Source organism: Scyliorhinus torazame, chromosome 2, assembly GCF_047496885.1.
Source record: "Scyliorhinus torazame isolate Kashiwa2021f chromosome 2, sScyTor2.1, whole genome shotgun sequence".
Classification (NCBI taxonomy): Eukaryota; Metazoa; Chordata; class Chondrichthyes; order Carcharhiniformes; family Scyliorhinidae; genus Scyliorhinus; species Scyliorhinus torazame.
In genome coordinates, this window is record NC_092708.1 from 266,258,921 (window position 1) to 266,286,451 (window position 27,531).

The 27,531-nt window shown below is 47.2% G+C and overlaps 1 protein-coding gene across 4 annotated transcripts in view; it reads right to left on the minus strand.

Annotated features, from left to right (window-relative positions):
* The window catches only part of exd1 (exonuclease 3'-5' domain containing 1), an 86,043-nt gene that overhangs the window by 19,325 nt on the left and 39,187 nt on the right, over positions 1-27,531 (minus strand). For all 4 annotated transcript variants that reach the window (XR_011937453.1, XM_072486812.1, XM_072486835.1 and 1 more), the window contains 2 exons: positions 26,663-26,767; positions 11,345-11,425 (listed from right to left, as the gene is read on the minus strand). Coding sequence is in view for 3 of the 4 variants with exons in the window: in XM_072486812.1 (XP_072342913.1) it covers positions 11,345-11,425; positions 26,663-26,767 (186 nt within the window). In the remaining variant the exon portion in view is untranslated. The remainder of the gene's footprint in view (positions 1-11,344; positions 11,426-26,662; positions 26,768-27,531) is intronic.

Below are 27,531 nucleotides of genomic sequence, written 5' to 3' on the forward strand. Positions count from 1 at the left end.
CATTTCCTGTACCTGTAGGTTAATTTTTTATGTTCCTTGTTCAAGCACACCAAAGTCTTTTTGAACATCAATACTTAGAAGTTTCTAACATTTAAACAAAATAATCAGCTCTTCTATTTTTCTGACCAAAGTGAATAGCTTCACAATTCCCTGCATTCTAATATTTGGGAGAGGTGGTGGCATAGGGGTATTGTCACTGGACTAGTAATCTAGTCACAGGCTAATGCTCTGAGGACCCGGGATAAGATCCCACCATGGCAGATGGTGAAATTTAAATTCAGTCAATTAAAAGTCTAATGATGACCATGAAACCATTGTTGTCGTAAAAACGCATCTGGTTCACTAAATGGCCTTTAGGGAAGGTAATCTGCCATCCTTACCAGATCCACAACAATGTGGTTGACTCTTAAATGCCCTATGAAAGACTTCCGGTGGCGGTCATGGAGGAGTAGTTCGCACATTTGATAGCTCCCACCTGTGATGGACTTTTGGACCATTTTTCCGGATTTTATGGGATAAATCGATGAAGAGTGAGACAGTGAGCAGAAACCCCCTCCAGTGTATGGAGAATTGGACCAGAAGTGGCCGTGTGAGAAGACAAAGTCCTATAAGGAGGACGCAAGCAGAGCTGGCAACGCGGGAAAGCATGGTGGAGAGCAAGGGCCGCAGGGAGACAGCACAGTGGTCGACGGAGCAGCTGGTAAAGTTTTTCGAAGATTGCTTCGCCAAGCTAAGAAGGACACGCTGGACCCGATTAAGGCTTTGATTGATCAAGTGGTGCTGAATCAAGAGACCCATGAAGAGCGATCCAGGTGGTGGAGAAAAAAGTGTCCGAGCAAGAGGAATCAGTGCTGGAGACCAAGGTGGAGATAGAACATAGAACGATACAGCGCAGTACAGGCCCTTCGGCCCACGATGTTGCACCGAAACAAAAGCCATCTAACCTACACTATGCCATTATCATCCATATGTTTATCCAATAAACATTTAAATGCCCTCAATGTTGGCGAGTTCACTACTGTAGCAGGTAAGGCATTCCACGGCCTCACTACTCTTTGTGTAAAGAACCTACCTCTGACCTATATCTATTACCCCTCAGTTTAAAGCTATGTCCCCTCGTGCCAGCCATTTCCATCCGCGGGAGAAGGCTCTCACTGTCCACCCTATCCAACCCCCTGATCATTTTGTATGCCTCTATTAACTCTCCTCTTAACCGTCTTCTCTCCAACGAAAACAACCTCAAGTCCATCAGCCTTTCCTCATAAGATTCTCCCTCCATACCAGGCAACATCCTGGTAAATCTCCTCTGCACCCGCTCCAAAGCTTCCACATCCTTCCTATAATGCGGTGACCAGAACTGTACGCAATACTCCAAATGCGGCCGTACCAGAGTTTTGTACAGCTGCAACATGACCTCATGACTCCGGAACTCAATCCTTCTACCAATAAAGGCCAACACTCCATAGGCCTTCTTCACCACCCTATCAACCTGGGTGGCAACTTTCAGGGATCTATGTACATGGACACCTAGATCCCTCTGCTCATCCACACTTTCAAGAACTTTACCATTAGCCAAATATTCCACATTCCTGTTATTCCTTCCAAAGTGAATCACCTCACATTTCTCTACATTAAACTCCATTTGCCACCTCTCAGCCCAGCTCTGCAGCTTATCTATGTCCCTCTGTAACCTGCTACATCCTTCCACACTATCGACAACGCCACCAACTTTAGTGTCGTCTGCAAATTTACTCACCCACCCTTCTGCGCCCTCCTCTAGGTCATTGATAAAAATGACAAACAGCAACGGCCCCAGAACAGATCCTTGTGGTACGCCACTTGTGACTGTACTCCATTCTGAACATTTCCCATCAACCACCACCCTCTGTCTTCTTTCAGCTAGCCAATTTCTGATCCACATCACTAAATCACCCTCAATCCCCAGCCTCTGTATTTTCTGCAATAGCCTACCGTGGGGAACCTTATCAAACGCTTTACTGAAATCCATATACACATCAACTGCTCTACCCTCGTCTACCTGTTCAGTCACCTTCTCAAAGAACTCAATAAGGTTTGTGAGGCATGACCTACCCTTCACAAAGCCATGCTGACTATCCCTGATCATATTATTCCTATCTAGATGATTATAAATCTTGTCTCTTATAATCCCCTCCAAGACTTTACCCACTACAGACGTGAGGCTCACCGGTCTATAGTTGCCGGGGTTGTCTCTGCTCCCCTTTTTGAACAAAGGGACCACATTTGCTGTCCTCCAGTCCTCTGGCACTATTCCTGTAGCCAATGACATAAAAATCAACACCAAAGGCCCAGCAATCTCTTCCCTGGCTTCCCAGAGAATCCTAGGATAAATCCCATCAGGCCCCGGGGACTTATCTATTTTCAGCCTGTCCAGAATTGCCAACACCTCTTCCCTACGTACCTCAATGCCATCTATTCTAATAGCCTGGGTCTCAGCATTCTCCTCCACAACATTGTTTGTACTGCATGCAAGAAACAATACTTTTCACTGTATACTAATACATGTGACAATAAATCACATCAAATCAACTTACCTAGCATCTTCGCCACAAATTCTGTGGCGTTCCTGCCTTCAATGCCCTCCACTAGCCCGACAATCCAGATTTTGGCGCCTGGACCTGTTTTCTTGGTCTTCAATCTTGGCTCTAAAAACCTTTTGGCTTTCCTCGATCAACAAAACCTCAGCCTCCAAAGTGGTAATTGGTCACTAAGATCGAAGACCACCTCTTACATTTCATGGATCTTTGTCCTTGTGCCTCCATCCACTACTCTGCCCTCTCCAAGGTTAACCGAAGAGGGGCCACTGCATCCTCAATTGTTCTGGAAAGATGTTCCACTTGACTGCCTTTGCTTATGGAACTCCCACAAGGAATTCCATCAATTTCTCTGTTGGCGCCAGGGAAGATGTTCACAATCCAGAGGGCTCTGCCATGTTATGTGGTACTTTTATTTGTCTTCTGCCTGGTGTTACCCCCCTGTAGGCATCCTTCACCAGAGGAGAGACCGGTAAGTTAAAATTTGTTTCCCTGCACATTCTCCCCGTGTTTGCATGGGTTTCGTCCCAACAACCCAAAGACGTGCAGGCTAGATTGATTGCCCCATAATTGGAAAAAATGAATTGGGTACTCTAAATTTATAAAAAAAAAAAAAAAAAAAATTGTTTCCCAAAATTACACATGTAAATCGGGTGGACAAGGGCCAAAAGTGCGTTGCTCAACAGGAGCTGCCTTATATACGACCGCTCACTGCACCGTCGCAACCGGAAGTCTGAAAATTCTTTCAGCGCGTTACGGTGCTCATGAACATGAGAGACTGCCTTTCCCCGAGAGAGCCATTGCAATTCGGTGTGCATGAGTAAACCTTGGTATTTGGCTCTCATCTTTTCACACAAAATAGTAAACAAGCATGATTTCAAAGGATTTGACTTCACATAATTCACCAATTTCACCGTTTTGTCTAATACTGCAGTTAACTTAGATGGCAGGCTTTGGCATCAAGGGCTTCACAGTGCAGAACACAGTGGTTGACCTCAATGTCAGGATTCTGTTCTTTTATCTTACCCATGGATCCTTTGACTTTTCTTGTTATAGAAACTGCTTTGTCAGTGCAGATACTATTGGCCCAGTTAAAATAGTTTCCCCCCAGATAAGCAGCTGTAACATGAAACATTTCCTCTCTAGTTGAATGACTGGGCAATTGTTTGCTAAAGAGATTCTCTTTGATAAAATCCCCGTCAACATACCTGACGTTGCCGAAGAGCTACAAGTGTCTGCTAATATCGGTGAGTTATCAATCTGTAGAGCAAATTTAACACTAATTTCTCATGAAGTACCTAAGCAATATCGACTGACATTTTGCAACACGCTGTTGAATGGATTATCAGAACGAGGAACTTTGTCAATATCTTTGGAACATCAGCTTTCAAAATTACTGTAACAATACTTTTGCATGCCAGCAGAATTAGGGCTCAGGCAATGGTGTGTAGCTTCTTCAATTTTGTGGAGTTCAGCCACCAGGTAACTCACCTCCTGCTCATTATCTGAAACCCGCACAGACTCCATAATACATTGATTTTACTTAATGTTTTGTACAGGTGCTCGAAGTACCATATATTCCTGCTGGAGAGCGAGTGGTGTTTCGTATTGAAATGGTGCTTCAATTTACTTGGTACCACAGCAGCATTTGAGATCTTTGCCCTGGGACAGGGAAAGAGGCATCACAAGGCCACAAAGATCCAAAGGCCAAGTAGCTGTCATTGTACTGTCAGTACGAACCTTTGATTCAGATGTGGCTGAAAGAACAGAACCGGAGTGGGATTCTTCACCTGTTCAAGAATTTATCCATGGACTTCCGGGTGCGGCGATGACTAGCTAAGTCGCACGTTTCGGCACCTCCCGTTTCAACGGACTTTTGGGCTCTTATCGGGAGCCCCAACGGAAATTTTCAAAGGCTAAACCCAGTGTGAGGCGACATAGGAAGGAGTCCCCCCGGGTGTGGATGAAAAGAAGTGATAGTAGTGGCCAGATTGTGGAGGATCCTCTGGAGCAGTGCAGAGAAGGGCAGGGAGAAGCAAGATGGCGGCTGAGGGATCCCAGTTGGTATGGGGCCTGGAACAGCAAGAGTTCCTCCGGCGATGTGTGGAGGAGCTCAAGAAGGAGGTGCTGGCGCCGATGCTGCAGGCGATTGAGGGGCTGAAGGAGACGCAAAAGACCCAAGTGATGGAGCTCCGTGGAGTGAAGGCAAAAGCTGCCGAAAATGAGGACGAGATACAGGGCTTGGTGGTGAAGACGGAGACGCACGAGGCGCTAAACAAGAGGTGTATGGAGAGATTGGAAGCCCTGGAAAATAGCTCGAGGAGGAAGAACTTAAGGATTTTGGGTCTTCCCGAAGGGGCAGAGGGAGCGGACGTTGGGGCGTACGTGAGCGTGATGCTCCATACCTTAATGGGAGCTGAGGCCCCGACGGGCCCCCTGGAAGTGGAGGGAGCGTACCGAGTCCTCGTGAGAAGACGAAAGGCAGGGGAAACACCGCGAGCAATAGTGGTGAGATTCCACCGCTACAAGGACAGGGAGATGGTCCTGAGATGGGCTAAGACGACACGGAGCAGCAGATGGGAGAACGCGGTGATCCGCGTCTACCAAGATTGGAGTGCGGAGGTGGCGAGAAGAAGGGCGAGTTTCAATCGGGCCAAGGCGGTGTTCACAGGAAGAAAGTGAAATTCGGAATGTTGCAGCCAGCAAGACTGTGGGTTACACACCAGGGCAAACACCACTACTTCGAGACGGCAGAGGAGGCGTGGACATTCATTCAAGAGGAGAAGTTGGACTAGATTTGGGAAAGGATGTTTGGAATGAAGTAGTGAGGTGGTGGCAAGAAATTGTAAATCAGATGGGGGAAACTTTTTCCCCTCGGAGGGGGACACAAAGAAATGTGGGCGCCGGTGGGGATGGGGAAGGAGAGAGGGAGCTGCACCATTAGGGGCGGGGCCGAGAGGGAAGCGCGGGCTCTGTTCCCGCGATATGGAAAGTGTGGCGGGAAAAGGGGGCGTAGGAACGAGGGGGCCTCACACGCAGGGAGGCTAAGGATAAACGGGGGAAGCCGAGGTCAGCCAGAGTTTGCTGACCCCGGGAAACAATATGGGGGGTGCAATCAAGCTAGAGCGGGATCTAGCGGGGGGGGGGATTAACTGGGTTGCTGCTGATAAGGGGAAGGGGGAGCTGTTACGGGATGGGATGGTCGGGACGGTGCTGTCTGGGGGACAAGCGGTTGCGTGGGAACCGGGTGAGGAGCTGGTTTAAAAAAGGGGATGGCTAGTCGACGAGGGGGGTAAAGAGCCCCCCAACCCGGTTGATCACGTGGAACGTGAGAGGGTTGAACGGGCCGATTAAGAGGGCAAGGGTATTTGCGCACCTAAAGAAGCTAAAGGCAGACGTGGTTATGCTTCAGGAGACGCACCTGAAACTGGCGGATCAGGTCAGATTAAGAAAAGGATGGGTGGGACAGGTATTCCACTCTGGCTTGGATGCGAAAAATAGAGGGGTGGCAATATTGGTGGGGAAACGGGGATAGTTTGAGGCGAAGACCATAGTGGCGGACAGTGGGGGTAGGTACGTGATGGTGAGTGGCAGATTGCAAGGTGAAGCGGTGGTGCTGGTGAACGTATATTTCCCGAACTGGGATGATGCGAACTTTATGAAGCGTATGTTGGGGTGCATCCCGGACCTGGAGATGGAAAAGTTGGTAATGGTGGGGGGGGGGGGGGGCTTCAACACGGTGCTGGACCGGTCCAGATCTAGGACCGGGAGGAGGCCGGCAGCGGCCAAGGTGCTTAAGGGCTGTATGGAGCAGATGGGAGGAGTGGATCCCTGGAGATTTACTAGACCGAGGAGTAAAGAGTTTTCCTCCTTCTCCCACGTCCATAGAGTGTACTCCCGGATAGATTTCTTTGTCCTGGGAACTGCGCTGATCCCGAAGGTGGCAGGAGCGGAGTACTCGGCTATAGCCATTTCAGATCATGCCCCACATTGGGTAGATCTGGAACTAGGGGAGGAAAAGGAGCAAAGCCTACTTTGGAGATTGGACATGGGACTGTTGGCGGACGAGGGGGTATGTGGAAGGGTGAGGGGATGTATTGAAAGATACCTAGAGGTCAATGATGACAGAGAGGTCCAGGTGAGAGTCGTCTGGGAGGCGCTGAAGGTGGTGGGGAGCTGATTTCCATAAGGGCCCATAAGGGGAAACAAGAGGGTAAAGAAAGGGAGAGACTGATTGGGGAGATTCTGAGGGTGGATAGGCAATATGCGGAGGCTCCGGACGAAGGGCTACACAGGGAAAGACGGAGACTACACACGGACTTTGACTTGTTGACCATGGGTAAGGCGGAGTCGCAGTGGAGGAAGGCACAGGGAGTACAGTATGAATACGGAGAGAAGGCTAGGCCGACTGCTGGCCCAACAACTTAGGAAGAGGGGGGCAGCGAGAGAGATCGGAGGAGTTAGAGACGAGGAGGGAAGGATGGAACAGAGAGCGGAGAGGGTGAACGGGGTATTTAAGGTATTCTACGAGAGGTTGTATAAGGCCCAACCCCCGGAAGGGAAAGAGGGAAGGATGCATTTCCTAGACCTGTTGGAGTTCCCGAAGGTTGAGGAGCAGGAGAGGACAGGACTGGGAGCGCAGATTGAGGTAGAGGAGGTGGTAAAAGGAATCGGGAACATGCAGGCAGGGAAGGCCCCGGGACCAGATGGGTTCCCGGTGGAATTCTATAGGAAATATGTGGACCTGCTGGCCCCACTCTTGACGAGAACCTTCAATGAGGCTAAGGAAAGGGGGACACTACCCCCGACGATGTCGGAGGCGACGATATCGCTGATCCTGAAAAGAGACAAAGACCCGCTGCAGTGCAGGTCATACAGGCCCATCTCCCTCCTGAACGTAGATGCCAAGTTATTGGCCAAAGTGATGGCGACAAGGATAGAGGACTGTGTCCCTGGGGTGGTGCATTGTGACCAAACAGGATTTGTTAAAGGGAGGCAATTGAATACCAATATACGGAGGTTGTTGGGGGCGATGATGATGCCCCCACCAGAGGGGGAGGCGGAGATAGTGGTGGCTATGGATGCAGAGAAGGCATTTGATCGAGTGGAGTGGGACTATTTGTGAGAGGTACTGAAGAGATTTGGATTTGGAGAGGGGTTCATTAGATGGGTTTGGCTCCTATACGGGGCCCCGGTGGCAAGTGTGATTATGAACAGGCAACGATCCGACTACATAGGGGCACAAGACAGGGGTGCCCCCTGTCCCCGTTACTGTTTGCGTTGGCAATTGAACCATTGGCCATAGCACTGAGGGGCTCTAGGAAGTGCAGAGGGGTACTTAGAGGAGAAGAACATCGGGTGTCATTATACGCGGATGATCTGCTGTTATATATGTCATGGACCCAGTGGAAGGGATGCCTGAGATAATGCAGACACTCAGGGAGTTTTCAGGATACAAACTGAATATGGGGAAGAGTGAACTGTTTGTGATGCACCCCTGGGAACAGGGCAGGGGAATAGACGAGCTGCCGCTGAGGAGGGTAACAAGAGATTTCCGGTATTTAGGGATCCAGGTGGCCAGGGACTGGGGAACTTTGCATAAGCTTAACATGACACGACTGGTAGTGCAGATGGAGGAGGACTTTAAGAGGTGGGATATGGTGCCCCTGTCATTGGCGGGCAGGGTGCAGGCGGTTAAAATGGTGGTCCTCCCGAGGTTTCGTTTTGTGTTTCAGTGCCTCCCCATACTGATTACAAAGAACATTTTTAAGAAGGTGGACAGGAGCATCATGAGCTTTGTGTGGGCCGGAAAGACCCCAAGGGTAAAGAGGGGGTTCCTGCAGCGCAGTAGAGATAGAGGGGGATTAGCACTGCCGAGTCTTTGTGATTATTATTGGGCCGCTAACGTGTCTATGATATGTAAGTGGATGAGGGAAGAAGAAGGAGCGGCGTGGAAAAGGCTGGAGATGGCGTCCTGTTGAGGAACTAGATTAAAAGCACTGGCAACGGCGCCGCTGCCGTTCTCCCCGAAAAGGTACACCACAAACCCAGTGGTGGTGGCGACTCTGAAGATTTTGGGGCAGTGGAGATGAAATAGGGGAGTGACGGGGGCCTCAGTGTGGTCCCCGATAAGGAACAACCACAGGTTCGTCCCGGGAAGGATAGACGGGGGATTTCAATCTTGGCAGCGAGCAGGAATTGCACAACTGAAGGACTTGTTCTTGGACGGGACGTTCGCGAGTCTGGGAGCACTGACAGAAAAATACGGGTTGCCACCTGGGAATGCATTTCGTTATATGCAAGTGAGGGCATTTGTGAGGCAACAGAGGAGGGAATTTCCGCAGCTCCCGGACAGAGTGATTTCGGGAGCATGGGTGGGTGATCGTAAGGTGTCCGATATATACAGGGAAATGAGAGACGTGGGGGAGACGATGATAGAGGAACTGAAAGGAAAATGGGAGGAACAGCTGGGGGAAGAGATTGAGGAAGGGCTGTGGGCAGTTGCCCTAAGTAGGGTAAATTCCTCGTCCTCATGTGCCAGGCTCAGCCTGATCCAATTCAAGGTACTACACAGGGCGCATATGACGGGAGCAAGATTGAGCAGGTTTTTTGGGGTGGAGGATAGGTGCGGGAGGTGCGCGGGAAGCCCTGCGAACCACACCCACATGTTTTGGTCATGCCCGGTATTGCACGGGTTCTGGGTGGGTGTGGCAAAAGTGATTTCAAAGGTGGTGGGGGTCCGGGTCGAACCAAACTGGGGGTTGGTTATATTCGGGGTTGCAGATGAGCCGGGAGTGCAGGAGGCGAGAGAGGCCGATGTTCTGGCCTTTGCGTCCCTAGTAGCCCGGCGAAGGATTCGACTTATGTGGAAAGAAGCTAAGCCCCCGGGCGTGGAGGACTGGATAACGATATGGCAGGGTTTATAAAATTGGAGCGGACAAAGTACGCACTAAGAGGTTCGGCTCAGGGGTTCACCAGGCGGTGGCAACCGTTCCTCGACTATCTAGCAGATAGGAAAGACAACAGCAGCAACCCGGGGGGGGTGCATTCGGGTCTCTGGGTTTTTTTTGTGTGTTGTTACATATTTGCTGTTCATAGTTATCTCAATGTTACTATTTATTTTCGTTTTTCTTTTCATTTGTGTTGGCACTTGCCGTTCGTAAATATATTATTATAAAAACGATCAATGTATATACTGTTACAAAGTTGTAAAAATGGAAAAATTCTTGGTTGATCGAAAAACTTTAATAAAATATATTTAAAAAAAAGAATTTATCCATGGCAAACTTTGGTCAAACACACAGTACAAGCCCCCAAGCATCAAGTTACAAGCCCAATTTCAGCTCGGCCAAGCCAAACAATATTCCTCCGAAGGTGTAACCCTGCCCCAATACCCAGCAGCACGGAGTTATCAACCTTCGGTTGCCTTCTCGGATCTTCAGGGCTTCTTATGGGGTCTCTTAAACTACTTGAGCTTTTCCCGAGCGCACTCCACTTAAACTCTGCTCCCCGCAGTCCTTTCTCTAATTGGGGCCTGTTGCTCCTCCCCGCAGCTCTTTCTCTAATTGGGGCTTGTTGCTCCTTTTCTTAACTTTATTGGTTCCTCTTTCTTACCTTGGTCTTCATCCCTTACTGGGAAATCTTTTTTTATTTCTCCTGTCCTCCCTATCTCTCCCCATCTCCCTTGTTTCTCCCATTGCTTCTGCGCCATTTTTGAGCTTTCATTTTTTGTGCAGGCGCATGGGGCCTTCATCTTCAGCTCAATGGTTGGCATCTCCAAATTCTGTGAAACAATGGGTCTCGTGCATGTGTGCCTGCCAGAAAAGGGCTGCATGCGTGCAGTTTTTACGTTGGTCAGGCCCATGCACATGACCAACGTAAAACATTCAAACTGCGCATGTGTCATCCTTTCCCAGCTGGCACATGCATAGTTCGGATTACAAACTTAAAACAAATCCAAATCGTGCATGTGTGACCCTTTCCCAGCCAGCGCATGCGCGATAGGACCAAGTTCCTTCGGATTTGGAGATGCCTACTACAGAACTGAAGATAACATTTTGAATAATTTGAAATCATATTTCACTGTGCCACACTGGTTGGGAATCACTGGTTTAGAGTAAGGGGTTGGCCATTAAGGCAAAAATTAGGAGACATTAATTTACTCAAAGGGTTGTGAATCTTAGGAATTCTCTCTTCCAGAAAGGTTTTTTCCCTTCTTAAAAACAATATAAATTTAAAGTACCCAATTAATTTTTCAATTAAGGGGCAATTTAGCATGGCAACCCCCGCTGCACATCTTTGGGTTGTGGAGGCGAGACGCTCGCAGATACGGGAAGAATGTGTAAACTCCACATGGAGGTCTTGGATCAAACCTAGATCCTCGGCGCTGTGGGGAAGCAGTGCTAGCCACTGGGCCACCATGCCGCTTTCTATTCCAGGGAGTTGTGGATATCAGTTGTTGAGTTTAAGACAAAGGTTGATAGATAATTTGGCTCCAAGAAGTTAAGGGATCTAGTTAAAGAGCAAGAAGGTGAAGATGAGGTAGACAATCAGCCATGATCTTGCTAACAGCGGGAGCAGGCTCAAAAGGACCAAACAGCCGACTCCAGCTCCTAGTTCATATGAGCTTCCGCCCTTCATCTAGTTTTCCAAACATGAAGAGAAAATAATTGCACAAAATAGAGACATCAACTAGAGAAAGTTATCTTCAGCAATAATTAACTCGGGATATCGGTTATAGTTCTCAAACCAATGACAAAGTTCATGCTTACCTGAGTATCAAAGATATTGGTGAGACCCACTCTGTACTGATGGTACAGGCAGTCAGAGACCAAGCGACAGTCGTGGATCACCTGAATTAATTACAAAACAAAAGTTACCAAGTTCATCCAAGTGCAATGTAGTGGAGTTTCTATACTGTTCTGCAAAGTTTTGACATTAATTGCACCCAGAAATTGCTCCAATGTTGAGGTGGGTGAGATTGTGAATCTGGTTTGTAGAGAATTCTGTAAGCTGTCCTGCTGCTTATGCTTTCTTAACCAGTCCCATTCATCTCTTACTTTGATAACCTTTCCCGTACCAGCCTCCCCGAACAGGTGCCGGAATTTGGCGACAAGGGTTTTTTCACAATAACTTCATTTGAAGCCTACTTGTAAGCGATTTTCATTTCATTTCATGTCTAATTTTGCTAGCGATACAAAGCTAAGTGGGAATATGAACGGCAAGAAGGGGACACAAAGAACCTGCAAAGAGTAGGCACCAAATTAGCATTTGGAGTATAATCTTGGAAAGTGTCAATGTATTCACTTTGGTACTTAGAAAAACAAAATATTTTAAATGACATCTAACTTGTAAAGTTGATGTTCAGAGAGACTTGGTGTACTTGTAGAAGGAACATAGAAAGTTAGCATGTAGGTACAGAAAGCAAATGGCATGCTTGCCTGTATTATAAGGGCACTGGAGTCCAAGAATAAGGAAGTCTTGTGACAATTTGTTTGGTGAGACTACATTTGGAGTATTGTGTGCAATTTTAGTCTCCGTATTTGAGGAAGGATAGACCTGCAATGGAGGCAGTACAGCAAAGGTTCATTAGATTGGTTCCTGGGTTCCAAGGTGGTTGTTCTACGATGAGAGGCTGAGTAAATTGGCCTTATATAATCTGGAGATTAGAATAATGAGAGCTAAGGGCGACACAGTGGTTAACAATTCTGCTTCACAGCACCGAGGTCCCGGGTTTGATCCCGGATCTGGGTCACTGCCCATGTGGGGTTTGCACATTCGCCGTGTTTGCTTGGGTTTCGTCCCCACAACCCAAAGATGTGGAGGGTAGGTGGATTGGCCACGCTAAATTGTCCTTTAATTGACAACAATGAATTGGGTACTCCAAATTTTTAAAAAAAGAGTTGGACACGGAGGGAGTGGAATCCCTTGTGGTTCATGAATGGCGCTTCATGATACCATGAAGACTGCAGGGCCATGTGGGTGCAGTCTGCTACACAATGCATCTGCAAAGCCCCTGGACCTGGCATCCTTCTCACCTGGTAGCAGTCCACGTTTATATACATGTGGGCCCTACGATAAGGGGCAGGTTACCTCCCTAACACACTTGTGCGGCTGACTGGGAATTGCCACACAAATCACCAGTGTTGCCCTGAAACGAGCTGCTTGCACACAAGTTCAGAGCAGCGGTAACCTTAAGGGCCACGGGCAGTGTTTGTCCTCCCATCCCCTAGAACAGGGGATGCTGCCCTCATCCAGTGGACCCCAAAAGGAGCCCACAATAACGACAGGAAGCTTGTTGCATCTGGTAGGTTTGTACATCCCTCCGCCCGGTGGATGGATGGGCAGCTAGCAGAGAGACTGGGTGCCTCATCCATCTCTTACTCTGGCAGAGGTCACTGCCGGTGTGGGCTTGCAGGTCCGAGCACAACACCAATTCTGTTCCTGGAGCTGCCTCTCACGAGAGACACCACTCTCTCAATGAAGGAATTATCATAGAATTTACAGTGCAGAAGGAGGCCATTCGGCTCATCGGGTCTGCACCGGCTCTTGGAAAGAGCACCCTACCCAAGGTCCACACCTCCACCCTATCCCCATAACCCAGTAACTCCACCCAACACCAAGGGCAATTTTGGACACGAAGGGCAATTTATCATGGCCAATTCACCTAACCTGCACATCTTTGGACTGTGGGAGGAAACCGGAGCACGCGGAGGAAACCCATGCACACACGGGGAGGATGTGCAGACTCCGCAGACAGTGACCCAAGCCGGAATCGAACCGGAGACCTTGGAGCTGTGAAGCAATTGTGCTATCCACAATGCTACCGTGCTGCCCTCATACAGTGGCTGCCCTCACAGGAGGCTGTGAGCTCAGGTTCCTCATGGACTCTTCCATCATAGAGACCATGGCAGACAGACACTCAGATCTCTGCCAAATCTTTCCGTGCATCCTGCTGGACATCCAGCATCTGCTGCCTGATGGACAAATTCAAAGGCTCACCATCCCGAAGAATTTAAATCCACTGCCGGGTTCCAATTGGATCCTCCCCACTCTCCAACCCTGCCTGAAGCACTTTTTCAATGCGGAGCGCATTTCTCATTGGTCATTCCTTAATTGGCCAGACCGTGTGAAATCGTGTCCGTCTCTTGTTGGTAGCCAGAAGCGGAAATTGTGGTTGCCCCCTGGCCCAGTTTATTTCTTCTTCAAAATTTAGAGTACCCAAAACTCGGGGCTTTTCACAGTAAATTAATTGAAGCCTACTTGTGACAAAAAGCGATTATCATTAATATTCATTTTTTCCAAATAAGGGGCCAATCCATATCTTTGGGTTGAGGGGACGAAATCCACGCAAACATGGAGAGAATGTGCAAACTCCACATGGGCAGTGAACCAGAGACGGGATCGAACCTGGGACCTCGGCGCGGTGAAGCAGCAGTGCGAACTGCTAACTGCATCATCTTGCTGCCCTCCCCGGCCCCGTTTAAAAAAAAATAAATTTAGAGTACCCAATTCATTTTTTCCAATTAAGGGGCAATTTAGCGTGACCAATCCACCTACCCCGCACATCTTTGGGTTGTGGGGGCGAAACCCTCGCAAACACGGGGATAATGCGCAAACTCCACATGGACAGTGACCCAGGGCCGGGATCGAACCTGGGACCTCGGCGCCATGAGGCAGCAGGGCTAACCCACTGCGCCATTGTGCTGCCCTCTCCCCCCAGCCCTGTTGACTGTGCGTGATGAGGTGCGCAAAATTCAGGTCCATGTCCTTCTAAAGTTCTACGCTATCCTCCTCCCAGTTCGCAATGCTTCCAAGATCAGTCATGATTGTATTGAAAAGATGAGCAAGCTTGAGGGGACTGCATGGTCTATGCCTATTCGTAATGACAGACTGCAGTGTTCTGGATAGACGAATGGGAAAAATAAATTAGATGGATTTCCTGTTATCAGCAATGCAGCAGTGAAACTGAAGCTCTTGGTTAGGTCACAAATTAGTAATATTCAAATTGATGAACAGGCTGGAGGAGTTAAATTGCCTATGACATGTGAGAGTACATTTAAGAGATGGATGTTTAAGAAATGTACCTTTAAGAAATGGGTGTTTATCAGTGATGTCAGTGTGGGCGGTCTGTCAGCTTTTTACTTTCGTTTTAGGCTGTTTGCTGCAGGGTGTGTTTTAGTTTCGTTTTCAGTGTCGGAGCTGAAGCCAGACAGAGCAGGTGTACTGTTGATCTCTCTGCCATGTAAACATCATCTCTTGATCATTTGGTGAATTCAGATTTATAAATGTTCTCAGTAGTGAATGTAACCCTAATGTGCTGCTGTTAAAAGGTGTTTCTTCCGGACTTCCGGGTGCGGCGATGACCAGCTGAGTCGCACGTTTCGGCAGCTCCCTGTGAAACGGACTTTTGGGCTCTTGATAGGAGCCCCAACGGCAATTTTAACGGCTGAAAACACCGTGCGGTAAACCAGAAGGGTGTTCCCCCTGGACACGGATGGAAAAAGGAGAGGAAAGTGGCCGGATTGCAGCGGATCCTTTGGAACAACGGCAAGGAAGGCAAGCAGAAACCAAGATGGCGTCGGAAGGTGGCAGTTTCATATGGGGCCCTGAACAACAAGAGTTTTTGAAACGCTGCGTGGAGGAGATAAAAAAGGAAATGAAGAAAGAGTTGTTGGCCCCGATATTACAGGCGATTGAAGGGCTGAAAGAGGAACAAAAGACCCAGGAGCAGGAGCTTCGGGTCGTGAAGGCGAAAGCAGCAGAGAATGAAAACGACATACAGGGCCTGGTGGTGAAGTCGGAGATACAGGAGGCACACCAGAAACTATCTGTGGAGAGGTTGGAGGCACTGGAAAATAACGCAAGGAGGAACAACTTGAGGATTCTTGGCCTTCCTGAAGGTGTGGAGGGGGCGGACGTCGGGGCATATGTGAGCACGATGCTGCACTCGTTAATGGGAGTGGAGGCCCCGACGGGTCCGTTGGAGGTGGAGGGAGCATACCGAGTTATGGTGCGAGGACCGAGAGCAGGAGAAGCTCCCAGAGCCATAGTGGTGAGATTTCTCCGTTTTAAGGATAGAGAAATGGTCCTTAGATGGGCGAAGAAAACTCGGTGTAGTAAATGGGAGAACGCGGTGATCCGCGTCTATCAAGATTGGAGTGCGGAGGTGGCGAGAAGGAGGGCGAGCTTTAATCGGGCCAAAGCGGTACTTCACAAAAAAAAGATAAAGTTTGGAATGCTGCAACCGGCAAGACTGTGGGTCACATATCAAGGGAGGCACCACTACTTTGAGACGGCGGATGAAGCGTGGACTTTTATTGTAGAAGAAAAATTGGAATGATTGGACTACGAAAATGAACGTTTGGACAAAGTGGTGGGACGAGTGGGGGGGGGGGGGGGCGAAGAGGGATTGTATGATTAATCCTGCGGTATGGTAACTTTTCTTTCTCCCACAGGTGGTGATGGGGGGAGGTGGGGAGGGAGAGGAGATGGGGCGTTGGCCATGGGAGGCGGGGCCGAGGGAGAGGCGCGTTCCCGCGCTATGATAATTATGGCGGGAATAGAGAAGCAGGAAGGAGGGGGCACCGCACGGGGCGAGCCGTGATCACGGGGGGAAGCCGAGGTCAGCCAGAGTTTGCTGACTTCTGGGAGCAACATGGGGGGAGTAATTACGCTAGCGGGGGGTCTAGCGGGGGGGGGGGGGGGGGGGGAGGGGGGAATTACTGGGTTGCTGCTGCTGGGGAAAGGGGAGTGGGTGCGGGAAAGGATGGGCGGGGGGGCACCGTCTGGGAGAAATACAGCCGCGTGGGAACTGGGCGAGAAGCTGGAAAAAGATGATGGCTAACCGGCAAGGGGGGGGGGTGGGAAGCCCCCCAACTCGGCTGATCACGTGGAACGTGAGGGGGCTTAACGGGCCGATAAAGAGGGCACGAGTACTCGCACACCTTAAGAAACTTAAAGCAGATGTGGTCATGTTACAGGAAACGCACCTGAAACTGATAGATCAGGTTAGGTTGCGCAAAGGATGGGTAGGGCAGGTGTTCCATTCGGGGCTGGATGCGAAAAACAGGGGGGTGGCTATATTAGTGGGGAAGCGGGTAATGTTCGAGGCAAAGACTATAGTGGCGGATAACGGGGGCAGATACGTGATGGTGAGTGGCAAATTACAGGGAGAGATGGTGGTGTTGGTAAACGTGTATGCCCCGAATTGGGACGATGCCAATTTTATGAGGCGAATGCTAGGACGCATCCCAGACCTAGAGACCGGAAAGCTGATAATGGGGGGAGACTTTAACACGGTGTTGGAACCAAGGCTGGATAGGTCGAAGTCCAGGACTGGTAGGAGGCCGGCAGCAGCCAAGGTGCTTAAGGATTTTATGGAGCAGATGGGAGGGGTGGACCCGTGGAGATTCAGTAGACCTAGGAGTAAGGAGTTCTCGTTTTTCTCCTATGTCCATAAAGTCTATTCACGCATAGACTTTTTTGTGTTGGGTAGGGCATTGATCCCGAGGGTGAGGGGAACGGAATATACGGCTATAGCCATTTCGGATCATGCCCCACACTGGGTAGACTTGGAGATAGGGGAGGAAACAAGAGGGCGTCCACCCTGGAGAATGGATATGGGACTAATGGCGGATGAGGGGGTGTGCTTAAGGGTGAGGGGATGCATTGAAAAGTACTTGGAACTCAATGACAATGGGGAGGTTCAGGTGGGAGTGGTCTGGGAGGCGTTGAAGGCGGTGGTTAGGGGGGAGCTGATATCAATAAGGACACATAAAGGGAAGCAGGAGAGTAAGGAACGGGAGCGGTTGTTGCAAGAACTTTTGAGGGTGGACAGACAGTATGCGGAAGCACCGGAGGAGGGACTGTATAGGGAAAGGCAAAGGCTGCATGTGGAATTTGACTTGCTGACCACAGGCACAGCAGAGGCACAATGGAGGAAGGCGCAGGGTGTACAGTATGAATATGGAGAGAAGGCGAGCAGATTGCTGGCACACCAATTGAGGAAAAGGGGAGCAGCGAGGGAAATAGGGGGGGTGAGAGACGAAGATGGAGAGACGGAGCGGGGAGCGGAGAGAGTGAATGAAGTGTTCAAGACATTTTATAAAAAATTGTATGAAGCTCAACCCCCGGATGGGAGGGAGAGAATGATGGAGTTTTTGGATCGGCTGGAAATTCCCAAGGTGGAAGAGCAGGAAAGGATGGGATTGGGAGCACAGATCACGGTAGAAGAAGTGGTGAAAGGAATTAGGAACATGCAGACGGGAAAGGCCCCGGGACCGGACGGATTCCCAGTTGAATTTTACAGAAAATATTTGGACTTGCTCGCCCCGCTACTGACGAGGACCTTCAACGAGGCAAAGGAAAGGGGACAACTGCCCCCGACTATGTCAGAAGCAACGATATCGCTTCTTTTAAAGAAGGAAAAGGATCCGCTACAATGCGGGTCCTACAGACCAATCTCCCTCCTCAATGTAGATGCCAAGGTCTTGGCCAAGGTAATGGCAATGAGAATAGAGGAATGTGTCCCGGGGGTGGTTCATGAGGACCAAACTGGGTTTGTGAAGGGGAGACAGCTGAACACGAACATACGGAGGTTGTTAGGCGTAATGATGATGGCCCCACCAGAGGGTGAAACGGAGATAGTAGTGGCGATGGATGCCGAGAAAGCATTTGATAGAGTGGAGTGGGATTATCTGTGGGAGGTGTTGAGGAGATTTGGGTTCGGAGAGGGGTATGTTAGATGGGTGCAGCTGTTGTATAGGGCCCCAGTGGCGAGTGTGGTCACGAATGGACGGGGATCGGCATATTTTCGGCTCCACAGAGGGACAAGGCAGGGATGTCCTCTGTCCCCATTACTGTTTGCACTGGCGATTGAGCCCCTGGCGATAGCGCTGAGAGGTTCCAAGGGATGGAGGGGAATACTTAGGGGAGGAGAAGAACACCGGGTATCTTTATATGCGGATGATCTGCTACTATGTGTGGCGGATCCAGCGGAGGGGATGCCAGAAATAATGCGGATACTTGGGGAGTTTGGGGATTTTTCAGGGTATAAATTGAACATGGGAAAGAGTGAGCTGTTTGTGGTGCATCCAGGGGAGCAGAGTAGAGAAATAGAAGACCTACCGTTGAGGAAGGTAACAAGAGACTTTCGTTACCTGGGGATCCAGATAGCTAAGAATTGGGGCACATTGCACAGGCTAAATTTGACGCGGTTGGTGGAACAGATGGAGGAAGATTTCAAGAGATGGGACATGGTAGCATTGTCAATGGCAGGGAGGGTGCAGGCAGTTAAGATGGTGGTCCTCCCGAGATTCCTTTTTGTGTTTCAGTGTCTCCCGGTGGTGATCACGAAGGCTTTTTTCAAAAGGATAGAAAAGAGTATTATGGGTTTTGTTTGGGCCGGGAAGACTCCGAGAGTGAGGAAGGGATTCTTACAGCGTAGTAGGGATAGGGGGGGGCTGGCACTACCGAGCCTAAGTGAGTATTATTGGGCCGCTAATATTTCAATGGTGAGTAAGTGGATGGGAGAGGAGGAAGGAGCGGCGTGGAAGAGATTAGAGAGGGCGTCCTGTAGGGGGACCAGCCTGCAGGCTATGGTGACAGCCCCATTGCCGTTCTCACCAAGGAACTATACCACGAGTCCGGTGGTGGTAGCTACACTGAAGATTTGGGGACAGTGGAGACGACATAGGGGAAAGACCGGAGCACTGGGGGGGTCCCCGATAAGAAACAACCATAGGTTTGCCCCGGGGGGAATGGATGGGGGATATGGAATGTGGCAAAGAGCAGGTATAACGCAATTGAAAGATCTATTTGTGGATGGGAAGTTTGCGAGTCTGGGAGCGCTGACCGAGAAATATGGGTTGCCCCAAGGGAATGCATTCAGGTACATGCAATTGAGGGCTTTTGCGAGGCAGCAGGTGAGGGAATTCCCGCAGCTCCCGACACAAGAGGTGCAGGACAGAGTCATCTCAAAGAAATGGGTGGGGGACGGTAAGGTGTCGGATATATATAGGGAAATGAGAGACGAAGGGGAGACTATGATGGACGAACTAAAAGGGAAATGGGAAGAAGAGCTAGGGGAGGAGATTGAGGAGGGGATGTGGGCAGATGCCCTAAACAGGGTAAACTCGTCGTCCTCGTGCGCCAGGCTAAGCCTGATTCAGCTTAAGGTATTACACAGGGCACATATGACTGGAACACGGCTCAGTAAATTTTTTGGGGTGGAGGATAGGTGTGCGAGGTGCTCGAGAAGCCCAGCGAATCATACCCATATGTTTTGGTCATGTCCGGCACTACAGGGGTTTTGGATGGGGGTGACAAAGGTGCTTTCGAAAGTAGTAGGAGTCCGGGTCGAACCAAGCTGGGGGTTGGCTATATTTGGGGTTGCACAAGAGCCGGGAGTGCAGGAGGCGAAAGAGGCCGATGTTTTGGCATTTGCGTCCCTAGTAGCCCGGCGCAGAATATTGCTAATGTGGAAAGAAGCCAAGCCCCCGGGGGTGGAGACCTGGATAAATGATATGGCGGGGTTCATAAAGTTAGAGCGGATTAAGTTCGTCCTAAGGGGGTCGGCTCAAGGGTTTACAAGGCGGTGGCAACCGTTCGTCGAATATCTTGCGGAAAGATAGATAGGGGAGAACAAAGAAGGCAGCAGCAGCAGCCCAGAACTTGGGGGGTGGGGGGGGGGGGTGTGGCCTGAGACAAGGCAGTTGCCAATTAGGGCTAGTTTTTTATTTTTTTTTTATTTTTGTTATTTAATATTTATTTATTTGTTGTTGTTTTCTTTTGTTCTTGTTTAAATAAAAAAGGTCATTATTATCTGTATTGTTATAATGTTGTGTAAAGGATGCACAATGTACTGTGTTGGTTGACCAAAAATTTTCAATAAAATATTATTTAAAAAAAAAAAAAAAAGGTGTTTCTTCCGTCCTCTGGATGTTGTTTGGGAAGTTATTAAGGATTACTTAGTGTTGTATTCTTTGGGGGTTATATTTGAATTAATGGTTGCTAAGATGTTCACTATGTTTCAAAAAGGTTAACTTGAGTTCATAGAATAAACATTGTTTAGCTTTAAAAATTAAGTTTCCATTTCTGCTCTACCACACCTGTAGAGTTGGCCGTGTGTCCCTATACCACAATCTATTAAAAGTGGTGGGTCAGGTAAATGCCATGATACACTTTGGGGTTCTCTAAACCCTGGCCCATAACAAATTGGGAGCTCGAGGGGGATAAAAGTCTATCTATTGGATTGGCTTAGTGAACTTAAAGACAGTGAGGGGTGTGTATATTGTGGTTGCTTTTCAGGTGTGGTATTTTAGTTTAAGTGGGGAGAATGTGTGGACAATGGCTCTTTCAGAGGCTCTGAAGTTTTCGGGTGTGGAGACGGTCACACACAGCACCTTACGGACAGAGACTAAAAGCAGACTATTAGATTTGGCAAAAACATTGCAGTTAACATTACCTGACAAAATGCGAAAAGACGAGGTAATTATGGCTAAGCATTTCAAGTTACCCGAGATGCAGTTTGACTCATTGGAAATGGAAAAAATTCAGTTACAACTTGAACAAATGGAACACGAGAAAGAATTAAAGCAGCTTGAATACGAAAGAGAGAGAGAGAGAGAGGAATATAAAAGGAGAGAGAAGAAAGGAGAAAAGAAAGAATTGCCCTAGCAGAACAAAAAGAAAGAGAGAGGGAGATACAGATCAGGGAAAAAAGATAAAGAGAAAGAGTTTGAACTTCAGAAAATGGCCATGAAACATGACAGTCAGTTAAAATTGGCAGACGTAAAGGGAAATGTACAGTTGGATGATAGTGAGAAAAAGCGTCATAGTCGAAGGCTTGATGGGGATCTATCTAAATATCCAAGCATTGCCAAGGTTTGATGAGAAGGAGGTAGAAGCCTTTTTCATTTCATTTGCGAACGTGGCTAAACAAATGAAATGGCCACAGGACATGTGAGTATTACTGATTCAAACAAAGCTGATAGGTAGGGCTAGTGAAGTGTTTGCATCACTACCGGAGGAGGTATCTGGGACGTATGAGGAGGTGAAAAAATCCATCTTGGGTGCATATGAACTAGTGCCTGAAGCCTACAGGCAAAGGTCTAGAAAATTAAGGAAAGAATTTGGTCAAAACATACATGGAGTTTGAAAGGATCAAGCAGAGTAATTTTGATATGTGGATAAGGGCTTTGAAAATAGACCAAACGTAAGAAGCTCTCAGAGAAATTATGCTTTTGGAGCAGTTTAAAAATTCAATTCCTGATGTAGTGAGAACTCGTATGGAAGAGCAGAGGGTTAAAATTGCGAGGTTAGCAGCAGAAATGGCAGATGATTATGAATTAGTTCATCAATCAAAGCTTGGTTTCCGACATCAGTTTCAGCCTGTGAGGGATAGAAACTGGGGACATGCGAAATACTCAAGTGGTAAAGGCAAAGGTGATCTGATGGGAGATAATAAGGAGAGTGTACCTCAGATTAAAAAAGAAATCCAGGAGGGTGGAACAGACATGAAAAGTTTCAAATGTTTTCACTGTAATAAACTAGGTCATATAAAGTCAGTGTTGGTGGTTGAAGAAAAGCACTGGGAAGGCTGATGTGGTAAAACAGAATAAGACAGTGGGGTTTGTTAAAGTGGTAAAGGAAAGCCCAAGTGAAGCGAAGGAGGTGCAAAAAATTGTACAGCCTGTTCAAGAAGTAATTGTTAAGAAGGTGCCAGATGTCTTTAAAGAAGTTTCTTGAGTGGGTAAACTTTACTCATGTGTATCAGGAGGAGCAGGTAAAGAAGTCACAATTTTAAGAGATACGGGAGCGAGTCAATCTTTAATGGTAAGAGATGAGGAGTTATGTAGTTTGGGAAGAATGTTGCCAGAAAAGGTGGTAATATGTGGAATTCAGGGTGAGAGGAGTCGTGTTTCATTATATAAGGTAAGGTTAGAAAGTCCAGTGACGAGTGGCAGTAGGAGTAATAGAGAAACTATCTTGTCCAGGAATACAGTTTATCTTGGGTAATGATATAGCTGGATCGCAGGTGGGAGTGATGCCTACTGTGGTTGATAAGCCAGTGGAAAATCAGACAACTGAAGGGTTGAAGGACGAATATCCTGGGACTTTTCCGGATTGTGTAGTAACAAGGTCGCAAAGTCACATGTTAAGACAAGAGGAGAAATCAAAGAGTGAAGATAAAGTTGAAGTGCAATTAGCAGAAACGGTTTTTGATCAGGTGGTTGGAAAAGAACAGGTGGAGAATGAGTCAGATATTTTCAGTTCAGGAAAATTGGCGGAGTTACAACAAAAAGATGTAGAAATAAACCGGATGTATCAGAAAGCATACACGGAAGAGGAATCTGAGTGTATACCAGAGTGTTACCGTAAAAGTGGTGTCTTGATGAAAAAATGGAGACCTTTACATATGCAGGCAGATGAAAAGTGGGCAGAAGTTCATCAAGTAGCATTGCCGGTAGGGTATAGAAGGGAGGTGTTGCGAGTTGCACATGGGGTACCACTGGGAAGTCATTTGGGAATAAGGAAAACTCAAGCTAAAATCCAGAAACATTTTTATTGGCCTGGACTACATAAAGATGTAGTTACATTTTGTCAATCATGTCACACATGTCAAGTGATAGGGAAACCTCAAGCAGTGACAAAACCAGCGCCCTTAATACCCATTCCAGCATTTAAGGAACCTTTTACAAGAGTCCTAATTGATTGCTTAGGACCGTTTCCTAAAACAAAAAGTGGAAATCAACATGTTTTGACTATAATGGATATGTCTACTAGGTTTCCAGAGGCCATTCCAGTACGTAATATTACAGCTAAAAAGATTGTGGAGGAATTATTTAAATTCGTTACTAGATATGGACTACCCACAGAAATACAATCGGACCAAGGATCAAATTTTACCTCAAGGTTATTCAAAGAGGTTATGGATAGCTTAGGAATAAAATAATTTAAATCAACTGCGTACCATCCAGAATCGCAGGGAGTGTTAGAAAGGTGGCATCAGACATTAAAGACAATGTTGAGGGCTTATTGTCACGATTATTCAGAGGATTGGGATAAAGAATTCCATTCGTACTTTTGCAATTAGGGATGCACCTAATGAGTCAACCAAATTCAGTCCTTTTGAACTAATTTTTGGTCATGAGGTAAGAGGACCACTTAAATTGATTAAGGAAAAATTGGTGAGTGAGAAATCGGAAATTACATTATTGGATTAAGTGTCAAATTTTAGGGAACGATTAAATAGAGCAGGTGAATTGGCTAGACAACATTTAAAAGATGCACAAAATGTGATGAAACAGGTAGCGGACAAGAAATCCAAAGTTTGTAGTTTTGCCAGTGGAGATAAAGTTTTAGTATTGTTTGGTATTAGCCAGTGGTAGGTGAACCTTTAAAAGCAAGGTTTTGTGGATCTTAACAGATTGAAAGGAAATGAAGAGAGGTGAATTGTATGGTAAAAACACGAGATAGAAGGAAAACTCACCGAGTGTGTCATGTGAATATGCTTAAAAGGTACTTTGAAAGAGAAGGAGAGAAAAAGGAGGAGGTTTTAATGATTCTAACTCAAAGTGACGAACCAAATCCAGATGACTGTGAATTTGACGTACCTCAAATTAAATTGGAAACGAGGATGTTCTTAAAAATTGGGATAAATTGTAGAGTTACCTTCCAGAGAAAAAACAGACTGACCTGAAAGAGTTATTGATCTCAAATGGGGAAGTTTGTGGAGTTAAATTAGGAAGTACTAAAATTGCTATACATTATGTAGATTCGGGAAAGGCTGTTCCAATCAAACAACACCCATTATAGACTTAAGCCTTTAAAATTAGCACAGGTTAACAAAGAGATTGAGTGTATGCTTAAAAATGGCATAATAGTGGGTTGCAGCGAATGGAGCTCACCGATAGTGATGGTACCAAAACCAGATGGTACCCAACGGTTGTGTGTGGACTATAGAATGGTTAATGCAGTTACAAGAATGGATTCTTATCCTATCCCACATTTGGAGGATTGCATTGAGAAAGTGGAACAATCGGCTTTTATTTCCAAACTGGATTTACTTAAAGGTTATTGGCAGGTACCTTTATCTGAAAGGGCGAAGGAGATTTCAGCTTTTGTGACTCTAGACGGTATATACCAATTCAAAGTTATGCCATTTGGCATGAAAAACGCCACAGCCACATTTCGACGGTTAACTAACAAACTTGTTTCAGGATTACCCAATTGTGCGGTATACATCGACAATCTGGTAATTTTCAGCCAGATATGGACAGAACATTTAAAACATCTGATGGAGTTATTCGATCGACTTCAGGAGGCGGGTTTGGTGATAAACCTAGCCAAAAGTGAATTTGGAAAAGCCCAAGTCACTTTCCTTGACAATACAATCGGACAGGGTCGAATGGTCACACGGGATGTGAAACCAACAGTTATTGAGGAGTTTCCGATACCCTCAAGACAAAGGGAAATAATGGTATTTCTTGGCATGAGTGGATTTGATCGAACATTTGTGCAAAGGTTTTGTAGCGTGATTGCTCCACTGTTGGAGTTGCTGAAGCAACGTTGAAAATTTCAATGGACAGCGGAGTTTAAACAGGCATTTGACGGCCTGAAAGCTGTGATAACCAATGCTCATGTGTTGGAGAATTACAAGGGACTCTGTGATCAGATTGAACTAAAGTATTTGACTTTAAAGAGAAATGCCGAGGCATAGAGAAATGGGCGGATTGTGCAAGGACCTTCTTATTCAAAGAGATTGTCAATCAAGAAGAATTTCAGTTGGAGGAAGAACAAAAATGGACTATATTATTATATCTAAGTGTGTTGTTTTTTGAAACGAAAAAGTATATTTACTGTGTATATTTCTTAAAGAATGGTGAAAAATTAATGTTTTTTTTTCAGGGGGGAGGTGTCATGTGAGAGTACTTTTAAGAAATGTACCTTTAAGAAATGGGTGTTTATCAGTGATGTCAGAGTGTGGGTGGAGCTGGGCAGTCTGTCAGCTTTTTACTTTCGTTTTAGGCTGTTTGCTGCAGGGTGTGTTTTAGTTTCGTTTTCAGTGTTGGAGCTGAAGCCAGTCAGAGCAGGTGTACTGTTGATCTCTTGACCATTTGGTGAATTCAGATTTATAAATGTTCTCAGTAGTGAATGTAAACCTAATGTGCTTCTGTTAAAAGGTGTTTCTTCTGTCCTCTGGATGTTGTTTGGGAGGTTATTAAGGATTACTTAGTGTTGTATTCTTTGGGGGTTGTACTTGAATTAATGGTTGCTAAGATGTTCACTGTAAGTTTTAAAAAGGTTAACTGGAGTTCATAGAATAAACATTGTTTTGCTTTAAAAATTACTTTTCCATTTCTGCTCTACCACACCTGTAGAGTGGGCCGTGTGCTCCCCATACCACATTCTATTAGTGGGTCAGGGGAATTCCATGATACACTTTGGGGTTCTCTAAACCCTGGCCCATAACACCCATTCCAGTTCCTTTAAAAGGTCAAGATGAATCGTTTACATGTTAGTACTCCAATGCTCTATACCATAGACGAGTGTGATATGATTGTGTTTCTGATTCTCTCAAAGCCATCTCCTGAAATGGTCAAAGTTTTGGCAAGGGAACATGCTGAGTGAAGAAACGTTACTTAGTTTTCCAGCCCACCGAGTCTGCACCGGCCCTTGGAAAGAGCACCCTACCTAAGCCCACACCTATCCCTGCAATCCAGTAACCCCACCTAACCTTTTTATTTGGACACCAAGGGCAATTTAGCATGGCCAATCCACCTAACCTGCACATCTTTGGACTGTGGGAGGAAACCAGTGCACCCGGAGAAAGTGCAAACTCCGCACAGACAGTGACCCAAGCCGGGAATCAAACCTGGGACCCTGGAGCTGTGAAGCAACTGTGCTCACCCACTGTGCTACCGTGCGAATGACCTCCTTCTGCACTGTAAATTCTATGAAAATGCGCAAGAATGCCACATCAAAGCTATTTAGGATTGGTAGAGTGCATATCACGTGCCTGCTCCCAAAGCTGTGCGACATGGCATAATTTCATGCCTGCAGAGACCACAATGGTGACAACTTACTTTCAGTATATCAGAGTCTTCCAAAATCATTTTCAGTCCATTCTTAAATGCCACTGGCCCCAGGAGGAAAATATCAAACAGATAAATTTGATCATTTGTTGCAATCTAGAAAAAAAATTAAAAATCAAGTGATACATGTAGACATTCAAAACTAACAGCTTCATGAGCAAGAATAGAAGTTCAAAGTTACTGAAGTAATTGACCAAAGGTGGCACAGCTTGCTAAAGCATAACTGTTTGGTGCCAAGTGCTGAGATTAGGCAGCACGGTAGCACAAGTGGATAGCACTGTGGCTTCACAGCGCCAGGGTCCCAGGTTCGATTTCCCGCTGGGTCACTGTCTGTGTGGAGTCTGCACATCCTCCCCGTGTGTGCGTGGGTTTCCTCCGGGTGCTCCGGTTTCCTCCCACAGTCCAAAGACGTGCAGGTTAGGTGGATTGGCCATGATAAATTGCCCTTAGTAACCAAAAAGGTTAGGAGGGGTTATTGGGTTACAGGGATAGGGTGGAAGTGAGGGCTTAAGTGGGTCAATGCAGACTCGATGGGCCGAATGGCCTCCTTCTGCACTGTATGTTCTATGTTCTATCCCCCACTCAACCTCAGCCACAACAGTAGGCCAGTTAGAAAACGACTGTTAAGGTGTTATCTGGGTCCAGCAATGTGCAGGGTAGATGGATTGGTCATGATCAATGTGCAAGGTTACAGGGATAGAGCGGGAGAGTGGGCCTATGTAGAGTGCTCTTTCAGAGGGTCAGTGCAGACTCAATGGGCCTAGTGGCCTCCTTCTGCCCTGTAGGGATTCTATGGAAATGGTTTAATGCTCACATCTAATTCTCCATCTTATATCAACTGCATTTCAATTAGACATGCA